We start from the raw sequence: 15,553 nt of genomic DNA, 5'->3' as shown, positions 1-15,553 counted from the left end.
GCCATGTGCATTTATTATTTAATAAAATTATACTTAAAATTATGTTAATGGTCCTTATACTCTGATAAAGCTTACATTATCTATTTTTTGTTTGTTTGCTGTTCCCCCCCAATCTTTTCAATAAATCTAATGAAGTTGTAACAGAAGAGACTATCAAGGGAATCTAGGCTAATCAGAAGGTTTTACCCTTGGATTAAAAGCCATCTGGAAAAAGAAAACTAGCAAGATAAACTCCTCACTACAAGTGAAAGGTCATTTAGACCCAGGAGGACTTCTTTCAGTTTCATATAGAGATATTCTAGTCAAAGCTCCCTAAGACTGAAGAGATCTCCAAACTCTGCTACATTTCAGATCACTGCAAGTTGGAAACCACTTCCGTCAATGAACACTATCTGTATTTTATTAATAGTCTGAAAAAATGCAAGAGCACAGACTTGATGACATTTTACCTCGAGGTCTGTATTCACAGGACCTTACTAATCAAGCATGGTATTCATTCAAAAGTACTGCTTTGTTTCTACTGTAACATACACACACTCACATACAATGTACAGATTAAAATCTGGGCGAAAATCAATCCATCAAGAGTGGGGCATCTGTTCCTTTTCATATTCCCCATACCTTCAATTCATTCATATATTCAACTGTTATCAATTACCTACTAAATATCTACTCTGAGAAAAGCTCTTATGAGAATCTAAGGACATGGTCCTTGTCCTCAAGCTTAGTGGAATGTGAACACAGTGGATAATTACTGAAATGTACACTAGCCTTCAACTCTTTACACAGTAACTCTGATGGAACACAGCACAGGATTTGGGCTTCAAGTGTGCAAACTGATTCAGAATAGAGATATCCTCTTACGGTGTGCCCGCTTGTAAAACTTTTAGTGCCAACATTTTATAAGAGGAGTATCAAGCTTTGCTCTTGTCCAGGAACTAGGTCAAGTAAAACAGACGCTGTTAACGAGGCTATGGTTACCCCACAGAAAGACTTAGGAGTGTATCTCAGAAAGTGTCAAGACCAACAGAGAAGGAGAAACAATCTCAATACAGAGAATCTGACTTTCACTGGTAAGCAGTAGGAAATAAGAGAACCTCAAGCTAGGTTTTAAACTTAAAAGTTAAGACAGCATCTTAGGGAACTGTATGAAGTAGAGGTATCAAATTCACAGTTACAGATGGAACCAACTCTGTTTCATAAAATATTGATAGGCTGAAATAATCTTGTGTCTGTTAATTGAACTAAAAAATGCTTCCAATAAAATAGTACCTTAGTCTGAAACAGTTCCACTGATGGAATGACAACTAAAGCTAGATTCATTTGACCAAACACACTATAATATTTGATATACTTGCCTGGCAAAGCAATAGTCAGAATCATCAAGAATTTAATGTATAATTATCTTCAAACCAGTAAATTAAAAACAAGAAGATGGGATGGGGTAGGAGATAGGAGGGGGGTTCAGGAGAGAGGGAAAAAAACAAACAAAAACAGGAAGATTCCACACCAGCAATTTATAAGCACAAATGAGATTCAAAGTTGAAGAGTGAATGAATAATAGCCAGTATTAATAATCACAGCTTTCACTTCTTGAGCACTTACTACGTGTCAAGCACAATCCTAACTGCTTAACGGTCAGGATAGCAAATAGGTTAGTTACAGAGCATGGACTCTGGAGCTAGGCTGCTAGGGCTTAAAAACCAGCTCTGCCACCAACTGGGGACGTGGGCAACCTACTAAGTTCTCTGTGCCTTGACTTCCTCACCTATAAAGTGCAGACTGACCTACCTCCTGGGACTGTGGAAGAAACAAATGAGCAATGTGCCAGGCACACTGAGTGCTACCCAAGTGTTAGCTGCTGTTGTTTTGCATACTAGTGCATGGCAGACAGAGCTAAAATTCAAACACCAGGACAAACTTAAACTCTAGGTATATAATGACTAAAAGAGACTCTACTGATAAGTTGATCAGTAGTGACACAGGACCACATGTTCCTTGAAGATAAAAACAAAGCAAAACCAACAATGAATGAAAACCCAGCACTGACCATCAACAGAAATAGGCTCGCCAACGGCATCTGATGGAGAAGGAGCATCTAGGAGAAGGGTCACTATGAGGGACTGCACTGGAGGCGGGGAAGACCACGGTTCTAACACCAGCTCAGCAGTGAGCTGGGTGCCTGTGACCGGCTGCTTACCGAGCAGGGTCTGAACTTTCTCTTGTGTTAAACAAAGGGGCAGGTGACTCTGAGGTGCTGACATCCTGATACTATGACCCAATAGAACATACAGCATTTTAAATACACACCTTTCGTAAAAAATAGGTATTACTATTTACTTCTGAACAGCCACTTGTACTTTAGCAGGTACGTCATCTAGAATGTATTTATAATTTTGGGCTGAGCAGTTGCAGAATGAAATACATAGTATAGAGAAGCAACACTATGGTACACTACTGCTGTTGCTGCTGCTGCTGCTGCTGCTAAGTCGCTTCAGTCGTGTCCGACTCTGTGCGACCCCACAGACGGCAGCCCACCAGACTCCCCCATCCCTGGGATTCTCCAGGCAAGAACACTGGAGTGGGTTGCCATTTCCTTCTCCAATGCAGGAAAGTGAAAAGTCAAAGTGAAGTCGCTCAGTCATGTCCGACTCTTCGTGACCCCATGGACTGCAGCCTACCGGGCTCCTCATCCATGGGATTTTCCAGGCAAGAGTACTGGAGTGGGGTGCCATCGCCTTCTCCATGGTATACTGTTAGATGCCATTAAAATATAAACAGGTTAATCTGGGAAATAAAACAAGAATACATGGTAATACTTTTTCTAACATACTGAATTTTTCTAACAGGGAGAATTATAAAGTAGTTCTTATATAATGTGGTTAATAAATACTATAGCTTTATAAAAAAGCTGAGAAATGATACAACTTACCTTTTTGCCCATGACGACTGCTGAATTTGTCTCCAATCTCTGGACGCCTTGTCTGTCTCAGCAGCATTTTGATCAGAAAAGCATCTTCGGCATTTGAAGATATCATCACTTTTTCAATATACGAGTCTGTTGCCCCTTTGTAGCTAATATTAAGAGAAAGTCACTATAGCAGAGTTTTCAAGCTGCCCTGGGTGAACCTACTCTTCCAGGCATATTTCATGTAATACCTACCACAGAATATTCTGATGTTCCCATTTCAGGTTCTGAAAAATGACTTTTCTCTTTCAAGAATAACTTAAAATGTGACAATTTCCCCTGGACAGTCCTAGTTTAAAGTGGTTAAACATTTATTACGAGGCAGGCACAATACAATTTAATCATTACCATACATGGTATTCACATACTGTTATTCCTTTATAGGAAATAAGAACTGAGGAAAACTTAGGAAGGTTAAGAACTTGCCCAGGACACATGACTCATACAAAGCAGACCTGGGATTTAAAATGCTGAAGCCCGTTACTCAACTGGAAATTTTTAAATATTACTTTAATCTACTCAGCGTTTCCACTGGGAACTTTTCACACACTTCACGTCGTCTGTCTTTCACTCAACAAACATTATTCAGAGTCTGCCTGTGTCAGATCCTTACAGGCTCTGGACATACAACGATTAAGAAGACGTAGCTGCTGCCCCAAAGAAACTCACAACCAGTGAAGGGAGAGAGAAAGGGAGACACAAGAAAGTTTTCTGGGACGGCGAGAGGTGTAATGGGAAAGGCCTGAGGAGGTGACAGTAGGTCCCGCCAGTGGTCGGTGGTGGTGACAGTGGTGGCAGGGAGGGGCCAGCTATCAAGGACTGCTTCCTGGAGGAGGAGACCCTAGAGTGGAGACCTGGCCAGAGAGAAGGAAATTCCAGGCAGAGGGAGCAGCGTGAGTAAATGCACAGAAGTCACACGGAATGTCTGGAGAATAAGAGACAATTTACTAGAAATATGGAGGCCGGTGCGCCAAAGGGTGAGGCTAGAGACATGTGCCAAGAGTCATGGATGGCCGTGTATTTATCACATTATCATTTCGTTCAGCCTTTATCATGCAGGCGACATTGTCGTTAGGAGTTTTACTCAATCGACTCAAGTTTTATGCTATTTACGCAAGAGCAGCAGATGAGTAACTGAGGAGAAGAAATAAGTCACTCCGGCAGTAACAGAGGGAGCCTGAGAAGAGCGGGGAGGTGCACGACTGGCGGCAGACGAGCAGCTTCCAGGAACGGCGAGTCCAGCAGAAGGGGGCCAAACTCAGAGAGCCACACCTGCCACTGGGGAGTGAGAGGACTTCTGAGGGGACAGAACTGTCAGCCCCGACCCAACTAAGGCGTGCAGCAGGCCACGCAAAGGAGTCAGATGTATGTGTAGGTGACTGGCTGGATGGCGGCACTACTCACCGAGAAACAGACCCAGAGGAAGCACGTCTGAGGCTGGGGTAGGTGAGGGGAGGATGACTGTTTGGGTCTGGGTTTGGGGACCCCTTTGTCCAAGAGCGGGTACGGAGCTGACACTGGGCAGACGTCTTTCTGGCAGTCACCAGCCAAAGGAGCTAACTTCTAATTTCCTCCACCCCTTCTTTTTAAAAATCTTTCAATGTAATATTTCCAAGGCATGACCAGGACATACGTGATGGGCACATCTTTGTACTGCGGCTGCTGGGGCACGTTACTTCCTTCCAGGGGAATCTGAGTCACTGTGGGCATGGACTTGTTTACAAGCACTTGCTTGTTTTCTACTTTCTCACCTGAGAGAGAGAGAACAGCATCAGACATGTCACTATCATCCGTGTGGAGGGCAAAGGTTATTGGAGCATAAAACCCCATGAAACCCCTGGTGCATGAAATTCAGACGTAGAGGTCACAAAAAGAGTCCACATGGGCGGAATCAAGAGTTCAACGGGGCTTGTGTGAAATTCTGCAAGCCCATCTGAAAACACCACATAGATTAAGATCACAGCATGTATAAAATTAAGAAGCTGCTTTAGGGGACCGCATGAATGACAGAAAATCCATCCACTTTAAAATGTCTCCTAGGGTGTCAGAATAGGTTTGGGCCATGTCACAGTGATTTCAGCTAGTAATGAGTCCCTGCCAACTTAAACGTGGACAATGAGAAACTATAAGTATTTCTTCGATTTTCCTGCCGTCCTCACCTTTGCTCTGCATCTGCAGTAAGCACAGACACCAGCTACTACACTGCTGTCACTGCACTTGTTTTCCCTGCCATAGCACCCGGTTGATACGGTTTTATAGGTTGTTATTTTTTTTCTGCCCTGTATACCAAACATTCAGACATACTGCTGAATACTTTCCATAATTTAAAAGCATATACATTAAAAAAAATGATTTTAAGGCTTTTACCTGGAGAACAAATACCATCTGCATCTAAAATCTCATGTCGCCAGATGGGTTTCCTTGTAGCAGCATCCAACATGGGCCCCATCACTTTATCAAAAGTCTGATTGGTATATCGTTTCAAGGTGCATTTAGCATTTTTATATACAAGGCAACGCCCAAAACCTAAAATGAAACCAAAGTGGGTTCAGAACCACCAGCAATATGGAACTATGAAGTCACAGATTTGTGTTACTCAACAAGCCACCCCACTCTACCTCCCTTCCCCTCCGAAGTGTTTGTCACTCAGTCGTGTCCAACTCAGTGATCCCATCGACTGTAGCCCACCAGGCTCCTCTGTCCATGGAACTCACCAGGCAAGAATACTGGAGTGGGTTGCCATTCCCTTCTCCAGGGGATCTTCCTGACCCAGGGATCAAACCCAGGTCTCCTGTGTTGCAGGCAGATTCTTTACCATCTGAGCCACCTGGGAAGCCCATAGAAACACACCCCAAATGTGCTCTACATTTAGATCACGAGTAGCCAAGCCAAATAGCAATCTGATGACTTGAAGAACTGGCTCAAGATCTCCACCATATAAACATATAAACACTGGAATCTCTACAATCATTTTCCAGCACAGAATATACCTTGTCAGGTTGGAGGAAGGTGAGAAAAACCTAAGAATATCACTGTGATTCTTTAAGAGTGCAGAGCCATAGCATGTGAAAATTGGAAAGGGCCTTAAAGATCACCTGGCTTAATCCCTCTATCTTACAGGTGCCACGAGTGAGGGGCAGAAAAATTAAGTGGCCAAGGTCACTCAGCAACATGGTGCCTGAGCTGAGACAGAGCAAATTCACTGATTAGCCCTCATTCTTCTCACGTATCATTTTGTTGCAAAACGTTTGCTACTCTTCTCTGGAAAGTTTTCTTTATGCTGATTTTAGCATTTAGAGGAAGTCTCAAATAAGCAAACAAGAACATTAATCTTTCTCCAGAGAAAAGAGAGAATAAAAAGAAGCAATCAAATGATATTGATGGGAGAGAGAGTTCACCTTTGCCTTGAAGATTAGAGATTACTTTGATTACATTTTTATATTACATTTATCTAGTGGAGGAGGGAAAAGTCCTGGGACCAATTAACAACTTAAACATTAAGAAAAGTAAGCAAAATGAATAGAAATAGCCTTTAGATGGAACAAACTCAACCACTGAAATCCACAGAAGGATTTGTCAGTTGCTCAAAAGAGCTGCCTGTCCTTTCACACTAAGTAACATTTCCTAAGATGCTATGGCTAGATTTCTTTCTTCTTCCCTCTTTGGCCAAGCTGTTATTTTAAATGGGATTCTCCCTCTGATCTCCCCAGGATATACTGAGCCATGTCAGAGTTCGCTTAAATAGGAAAATGTCTCCAGATTAAATGCCAGCTATTACTGAAGAAATAAATGCACGGCTGTACAATCCTTTGCTTATGATTCTCCACCCAAAGCAGAACTCTTTCAAGAAATCTAAGAATTTGAGTTCAGGAAATTAATCGGGGAAGAGAGGATTTCTAAATAAAATCTCAGTGCTCTAATGTCATTTTTTAAATATGAAGGTGACCATGGGATGAAACAACACAGTTCTACATCTGGACAGTAGATGAAGACATCTGTGTGTCTTTGATTAACAGTCTTCGTTGTTATGGCTGCTGGTAAATTGTGTATAGCCATAATAAACTCGCCTCAGAGAGCAAGCTGCTTTGAAAACCTTACATGATCTTGAAATTTCATACAATGGCCATTAAGTGCAACATGCTGGAGTGCAGTGTGAATCTGAACTGCATGGAATCAGAAGCGTTTTCTTCTGAGTATAAATAGACATTTTATTTACAGGTGGAAGCTTAAAAGCAAGAGGACAGTAAACTCAGATCATTAAATTGTGTTGCGGAGTTTCTGACAGATATCACAAAGTCTTCAGATTTCCACATAAACGTTACCAGTTAATCAGAAAGGAAAACATCTAGCTTTAAAGCATAGCTGTTGTCATTTGGAGGAAAGAAAGCGGCATAAATTAAGTGCAGCCAACATTAACGCCAAAGACACATGTCTAGGAGTACTATTATGGCTGCCTAGCAACTGCAAAGAGTGAAGGGGAAGGCAGGGCGGGTCTGCCAGGGAGAGAGGAGAGAAATGGATGATGAAGACAGAAGTCACACCGCAGATCAGGTGATGGCTAACAAGCCCCCAGGTGGGGACCTGCAAAAGTTAAGCCATCAAAAAACTGGGAAAGAAAAAGGTAAAATGATGAATCAGGGTTTGTGCATGTATACTTTTATCATTTTGCTAACAAAAAGGTATAGCATTATGAAGTTGAGATATATAATAAAAATAGTCTTTTATATACAACTATTGCTATTGTCCTTTCAACAAGTTTGTAATTAAATATACAACTTGATGGGTTTTTTTTTTTTTTAAATGGTATTTCATTTATTGTAATTCCTGCTAGGAAATAATTAAATTCTTACATTTCAATTTTTGTTTTCTGTTGAACTGTCTCAAGTCACCAATAAATTAAATAACAAAGAAAAGAAAAGGTTCCTTAGTAACAATTATTAATACCTCTATATAATATTCATTTTAAAAATGTCAACACCATACATAACCACTTCCTGGCTGTGTATTATAAAAATCAAATCACTTGAAACTGACCTTAACATTCTGACGTCAAGTGACTTTCACATTGATCACACTTGTATCTGAATCTGCACAAAGGTACCTTTGGTGCTCGTGCTTTGAAAATTCACTTACCTCTGTCCAAGGAAGCCTTATTTAAAACAAGAGCATCTTCGATATCATAGCCACTATAACTCATCACGGCAACTGTCGCGTTCTGTCCGGCTGGCAGTTTCTCAAATTCTATCAACTCAATTGTCTTTGTTTTAACCATGGGTTTTTGTGGATATGCTAGGAGATACATGAGAGTATCAATTCTGTTCCTCTGGTTGTATCCAATGGTACCTTCATTGGCATTGGAGAAAACAAAATGCAGCATTCTATTAGATCAAATAATTAAGCAGCAATGAATATAGAGAGAAACATTCACTTTAATAGTTAAAATGAAGAAAATCTTCAAATATTTAAAGAGCAATATCTCATAGTGATTAATGACTTTTAAAAACAATTTTTCTCAGTTATGTCAAAAATCCTACAAAGAAGAAAAATCACACTCAAGGTATACTAATCTGAATAATTTCAACTTTTGGATTTATAAAATTGATCCTATTTGGAGAGCTTTTGTCTCTGCTGGTTAATCATACATGTCAACAATTCTGCATTTGGTTCTACTATGTTCCAGGCATATTTACAGCTGCAATTAGAAAATACCCCACAGTGCTGATGGCAGAAAGCTTGGACAATAGGACAAATAAAGAAACCAACAATTCCAAATGTTCAACATGATAAAATTTTAAAAAGGGAGGAAAAACTAACTATTCACTTATTAAGCAGTTAATAAACACCTACTTGGGGCCCAGCACTGGAGATAAAATGGAGAAAGGCAGGGTCCTTTCCCCTAGGGAATCCAGGGCCCTGTCCAGTCAGGGATGGGCTTTTCTCTCCTTAGCAATCAGCCTTTCCACCTGATTGGACCTTGGAAGAGTATCACTGTCAACCGAAAGTGAAGCTAGAATGTTACCTACCCTTCTTTTTCCCCATTGGGTGCATTAAAGTTCAAAGATTGATTCCACAAAAAGGCTTTCAGTCTCCGGGGCTCATGAACACACAATTGCTCCTACTCAGAGACCTTAAAACCGGGAAACCCACGTTTGCCCTACTGTTGAGCTTGAGTGCAGGTTTCTGGACCTCTTTAACTCTTCCCAAGTATCTCTTCTTTGTCCTGTAGTGGCACATCTGCAATACCCACACACGTCCAAGGTGCTGACACGTCATTTAATGGAGTTAAGCTTTAATGTGAGCAGATATAAAACTCAATTATTTGTTTCCTTTCCCTTTTTCTCTTACTCATGTCATTAAATCAATGGTGATTTCAATTTAGAGATGAAAACAACCTATTCAGGCAGCAAAAATGATATAGTACTCCTTGATGGTTGGGCTTTAATGAAATCTGTAGGACACTAAAGAAACAAGTGCCTAGTACATTGCTAGGCTTATTACCAATGCTCAGTGAATGTCAAGTAAATGAAATGGAAGAATTTCAATATACATTTTATGAAGGTACATATTTGTGCTTAAATCTCTAGAAAATTTATCAAGATTCAGCTGAAAACCAATAGCTAAACTGAACTGCATGAACTTTTTCTCAAGTTCACACTAAAAATCCCCAATTACTGTTATTTTAGTGCCAACTAATACACTGGGCAGGATACCTGATAATAGATCACTTATGGCCTTAGAAATAAAATTGCTGCTGCTCAGACTACAGTAAAGTTCATGACGGTAAGTTCATCCTTTTACACGAAATCAATTCAAATTTACGTTGAGATTTCAGCTTCAACTGTATACTTCACCCGCTGGAGACCAGGGTTCAGGCAAAGTCCCACCAGGCTGCCAAACGTGCCCTCTGAGACCTGAGCCGAGTGTTACCATGCAGCAGAGACGCAGAGCCAGCTGCGCTTCTAAACAAGGGTGACAGAGATGGCGTCCTGCTATAAAATTGTGCTACTCGGCCCAGAGCATAATTCCTGAGCATCACAACCCACTATGAAATGGAGGAGCAGCTAAATGGTTTAGCAAAAGTTTGGGGCTTATGACCTCATCGGAAAATGTTCCTTAAAGACTTTTGAAAGAAACTTGTAGGCCAATACATGTATACACATCTCTAGCAGCACTGGCGATGGGTGCATAGGTTAAAATATGATTTATAAACTATGACTTCTATGTTATAAAATTCTCAAATGCCACCACACCCCATAATTTTTATACAAATTATGAATGACTGACTAGCTATTTTTATCAATAAGTAAGCTTTTTGGAGAAAATGTCATGTAGAAATTTTAACATAAACCCAGGGTGAGGCATATGCTCAAACTAGGACGGCTATTTAGTATTGTCAGCTTCCTTAAGAAGGGCACTGCATGTATATAATAACTACTAGAATAATTATAAGCTGAATTCTCCTTCTACTGGCCCATTCTGCTGTAAAAACAGTCTCCAATGAATTTATCTGCTCACTACCCGGGACATAATCTTTCTTACAAAGTCTTATTTTCTTGATCAAAACTTTCGTAAGGAGTCACAAATTGGCATAACATGGTGTGTATATGTAGGTTAAAACAGTGAAAATGTTTTTTAAGATAAAAGGAAAAAAAGTAAGGATGAACACAACTTAGAAAAGGTATATTGAGAAAAATAAAGTATATATTTAACTAATTTTTCCATCTTCCTTCACCCAAGCTCTTTTTATTTAATTGTATATATTATGGAATTACAATAAATTTCACCCATTTAAAGTGTACAAGTTGATGAGTTCTGACAGATACATGAATCTGTGAAACCACTACCACAATTAAGATCCAGAACATTTCCAGTACTTCCAGATGATCCTGTCCCTGGCCTCAGGCAACCAAGGATCTGTTTATCAGTACAGTTTCAATTTGCATTTTCTAGAATTTCATATATAAATGAAATCATATAGTAAGTGTACTCTTTGAGTTGCTTCTTTCATTTAGCACAATTCTGAGACGCATCCACATGTCTATGTGTAACAGAATTCATTCTTTTTATTGCTGAGTACTATTCCATCATAAGAATATACATTTTGTCTATCCATTCACCTGCTGATGGATATTTGAGATGTTTCCAGTTTGGGGCTACTGTGAATACAGTTGTTATGAACATTGATGCACACGTCTTTGTTACTCATTTCTCTTGGATAAATACACAGGAATGGAGTTTCTGTGTTGTTTGCTGAGAGTACAATTAACTTTATAGAATAATTTTAGCGTTTTCCAAAGTGATTTTACTGTTTTACATTTTCACCAGCAATGTGTGAGCATTTTGGCTGCTCCACAAATGTCAAATCTTTTTCATCTGTGTCGTTCTAATGAGTGTGCAGTCACATCTTACAGAAATTTACATTTACCTGATGACTAATAGCGTTGAACATATTTTCATGAGCGTATTGGTTATTCCTATTACTCTTTGAGAAACGTCTGAGTTTTCCCCTGGCCCCCATCTTCTAATTGAGTTGTCTTATTACCCAAGAGTTCTTTGTATGTATTCTGGACACAAATCCTCTATCAGATATACTGAAAATACTTCCGTCCATTCTGTGGCTTAATGCTGTCTTTCATACATATATATATATTTTTTTGGTCACACCTAGCAGCATGCAGGATCTTCATTCCCACCAGGGACTGAACTCATGCCCCCTGCAATGGAAGTGCTAAGTCTTAACCACGGGACCACCAGGGAAGCCCTGTCTTTCATATTCTTAACAGCATCCTTCAAAGAGAAGAAATATAACTTGAAAAAATCCAATATGCTAAAATTTTCATTTTTTATAGTTTGTCCTTTTTGTATTCTAAGAACTCTTACATCATTTAAGATCACAAAGATTTTTGCTTAAGTTTCCTTCTATAAGTTTTAGTTTCAGCTCTTACATTTAGAGGTGTGATTCATTTTGTATTAACTTTTTGTATAGTATGAGGTAGGAGCTGACATTCATTTTTTTCTATATAGATACTCAGATATTTTATTTTGTTGAAAAGATTTTTCTTTCCTCTGAATTGCCCTGATATAGTCATCAAAAATCAATTGCTCATAAAAGTGTGGCTCTGTTTCTGGATTCTGTTCCACTGATCTACATGCCTACCCTTATGTCAACATCACACTGTCTTCCTTACTATGGCTTTATGTTAAGTCTAAGTACTGGCTTGTAAAGTCCTCCAACGTAGGTCTTCGTTTCAAAGATTGTTTTAAAAATCTGCATCTGATTTCTTAACAATTTTAATGTCCTCAGAGATTCTTTTGCTGTTGAGACATAAAGTACCTACTAAGCTGGCACCTGGCTAGGCCCCAGAGATACAGTGATAAATAGCAGACGTAGCGCCTGTCCTCAAGGGAGCTTATAATTTACAGTCTACCTTCATCATGATCCATGGTGAACCAGAAAAGTGAGGAAAGAAGTTAGTTTTAGCTGAGAAAAATTTTAGTAAGTTTTACAAAGATCACTGTATAGAAGACATAAAATAATCTCTTAAGAGTTACTCAACCAAACTGGAATTCAGTTTCCTTGTCAGAAACAAACAGGTATGTATTATATCTGACAGGACTATTATTATTAATATGTTAAATGAAGAAATGTATGGAAATCAGTTGATATTCAATGAGTGGCAATATTCATTATGACTAATATTAACAATATTAGCAGTGAATATACACACTCAGCATCCTGCAAGACTGCCCATTCTCCCTCCAACCCTAACCCTACGTTTGGAACTGTTCCTCATTATAAACATTCTAGTCTCAGGAACTGTCACACAAGCTTACACTTACAACAGGTAAAATGAGTATCGCTTTTTTAACCAACAGAATTCTAAAAGAGAATTACCATGGATAATTGGGTCAAGACATCTTTTCACTTTGTATCCCCAAATGGATTTTAAAAAATTGTCTTAAAAAAAAATTCAAACAGAAAATGAGAGAAGAGATGTAGAATGAAACCGCATTTTATGAGTTTCCATGTGTATATGATGTGTTTCTAGTATTTTGAAATCCTCCAGCGTATTTCTAGTACATCCCATCCTACTGTAAAGTGGGGGATACAAAAGAAGGAACTACCCACTTAGGAGCAGACTCAGACAAAAACCAAAACAGAAGCTGCGTTAACACCGAACTTTAAAAAAGTCCAAGCAGTTTGGAGCTGAAGGAGGAAGGGGCGGTGAGAAGCAGCGGGGGCTGCAGGAGGGATGTGATGCATATTCATTAATTAAGCTGACAGTGACCAAAAGGTCCTTTTAAACGGGAGAAAGGGTTCCACTAGAGGCGTGCCAACTAATAAAATGGGCAGGATATGAAAGCGTGACTCATGTGAACTTGGCGTCGGGTGCCGGGGGGAGCAGACAACGCGGCCCCCTCAGACAGCCTTCACTTGCAGCACTGGGTGACCTGAAGACCCTGCCACCTCCACACACGCCGACCTGACTTCGCGCTCTGAACCACGTCACAACAGAGCCACAGGCATGGCAGGGAGGCCTCCCAGTAGCTCAGTAACACGCTGTGTGGAGCCCTGAACTTCACAAATAAAGCCTTAGATTTAAGAAACACCCTCTGCTGGTGTTTCAGGCTGCATTCAAGTCAGCCCTGTCTTATACACAAGGTAAGGCTCTCAAGTGTCTCTGGTCTGTGCTGTCTTGGTCTCCTTCATAGTGACAGAAAATGACTTATTTTCTCACTGTTGAATGGGAGGGGTTGGTGGTAAATTCCATATAGTCAACTTCCAGGTTAGTTATTTAGTGAATTAATTCTGGGATACTGTCTTTCACTTTCCACATGGACTAATAGATGAAGAGCAACTAAAATATTGTGTTATAAAATCCACATAGAAACTGGGAGGATATATAGGGAATCACAAAAAGTGACTGTATAATTTTTCATCCGAAGAAAAAAAAAGAAAAGAAAATCCACACAGAATCTCTGAGCTGTATATAGTCTTAAGCAATGGCTGATACCTAAAATGGGATAGTGTGATTTTAGTTACTAGTGGTCAAGACAGCATGGAATTAAAATGACTCCGAGAAGTCCCACTCCAAGAGCTGGGTTTGCTTCAGACCTGGGTCTCTGCTCTGGTCTCCCTCTGCTCCCCTCTCTCCTTTTGCCAGTTTTCCTATAGACCTCGCTCAATACTTCTGCAGCTATTTCAGTGCCCACAGAGCAAGGTGGCCTTCTCATGTGCCAACTTTAAATATTACTTTTATCTCATGGCTTTTCTTTCCAGTCAGGTGTTTTATAATAACAAACAGTGACAAAGGCTTTTTTTTTTTATTATTATTACTTAAGATATTCAGCAGCTTTTGTCTTCCTAGCGTCAGCAGTCACGTCAGAGGATTGTATCCAAGGAGCTAAATGTGCAGGACCCAGGGTCAGAGCAGCTGAATACACCAACCTCAGAAAACACAGACAATGAATTGCAAATGACACTCAAAACAAAACGAGAAAAAAAACCTTCACACAGAAAACTACAAAAGAACTCTACAGACACTGAATTGGCTTTCTGTACACACTGATCCTGCTTAACTGTGTGTGGTAACTGGCCAAACGTTTTAGGTACTCAGGGCTACAAAATAAAGGCTTTTTTTTTTTCTTTTTTGGTAGGAAGAGAAGTTACAAAAATAAAAATATTATTTCTTTCATTCGAGTCACTTATTTACAAAAACAAAAAGATTTGCCAAGTGGTGAGAGATACAGCCCTTTCTGTTTCAATCTTCAAACACACTAAAGAGTGGCATTCGCGATGAAGTGATTAGTCTTCCGTTAATTCTGCTGAAGGTTCTACACAAAAGGTGTATTGTTTCAGCTGGGATTCACATCATGAAACAAAATGGTTTGGTAAACCCAATAGAAGTGATAGCCCTTTCAGGACACACAGGATTCAGTACTGTATATTTCAACTTGTTAGCAAGTCAGAAGCACAAGCGAGAACTCAGCCTACACTGCTGTGGAGGATGAATGGGAAACTCTAAATTGATGAGCCGCTGTTTAGATTTTCCCACTGGGAATTATTCTCAACTGTCCAGGCATTACATCATTCAGGTAAATGGTAGCAGGACAACATGCTTCTTATTTCTTTGTGGACAACCAAAGGGCAATATAAAAACTCGAAAAGACATGCATACTCTTTATCCATAGGAGAAACAGAATTCCTTAATTGTCAAGCTAATTATCAGTAACTGAAAGGCTAACTGCATTCCAGTTGTTACCCAAAGGCAATGCAAAAACCTTTTACGGTTTCTTTATGAACCTCCTTGTTAGCATACTTTAAATCAGAGATGACAAGTCATATTGATGTCATAGACACGGATGAAAAGAAAATGTATTAAACTTATTAGGATTTAAATGAGTTTTTAAAAATATTAAAAAAAAAAGCTTATAAGCAAAACTTTTTTTTTTTTTTGGCTAGTATCCTCTATATCCTCTTCAAGACAAAAATCCAAACTCCTACACATATGGCATCTCTCCAGCATGCCTTTCTGCCCATGCTATATAGCAAACACGATACAGAACAGCTGTATCAAAGTATAT

General features: G+C 39.6%; 1 protein-coding gene across 1 annotated transcript in view; it reads right to left on the bottom strand.

Annotated features, from left to right (window-relative positions):
* POLR3B (RNA polymerase III subunit B) overlaps positions 1-15,553 on the bottom strand; it is a 115,336-nt gene that overhangs the window by 32,614 nt on the left and 67,169 nt on the right. The window contains exons 20-23 of the mRNA XM_052639337.1: positions 8,102-8,311; positions 5,336-5,494; positions 4,602-4,719; positions 2,933-3,075 (exon numbers count right to left, since the gene is read on the bottom strand). Of these exons, the coding sequence (XP_052495297.1) occupies positions 2,933-3,075; positions 4,602-4,719; positions 5,336-5,494; positions 8,102-8,311 (630 nt within the window). The remainder of the gene's footprint in view (positions 1-2,932; positions 3,076-4,601; positions 4,720-5,335; positions 5,495-8,101; positions 8,312-15,553) is intronic.

This window comes from Budorcas taxicolor, chromosome 5, assembly GCF_023091745.1.
Source record: "Budorcas taxicolor isolate Tak-1 chromosome 5, Takin1.1, whole genome shotgun sequence".
Classification (NCBI taxonomy): domain Eukaryota; kingdom Metazoa; phylum Chordata; class Mammalia; order Artiodactyla; family Bovidae; genus Budorcas; species Budorcas taxicolor.
Note: the sequence above shows the minus strand (reverse complement) of the source record. Positions and strands in the feature narration are given on the sequence as shown.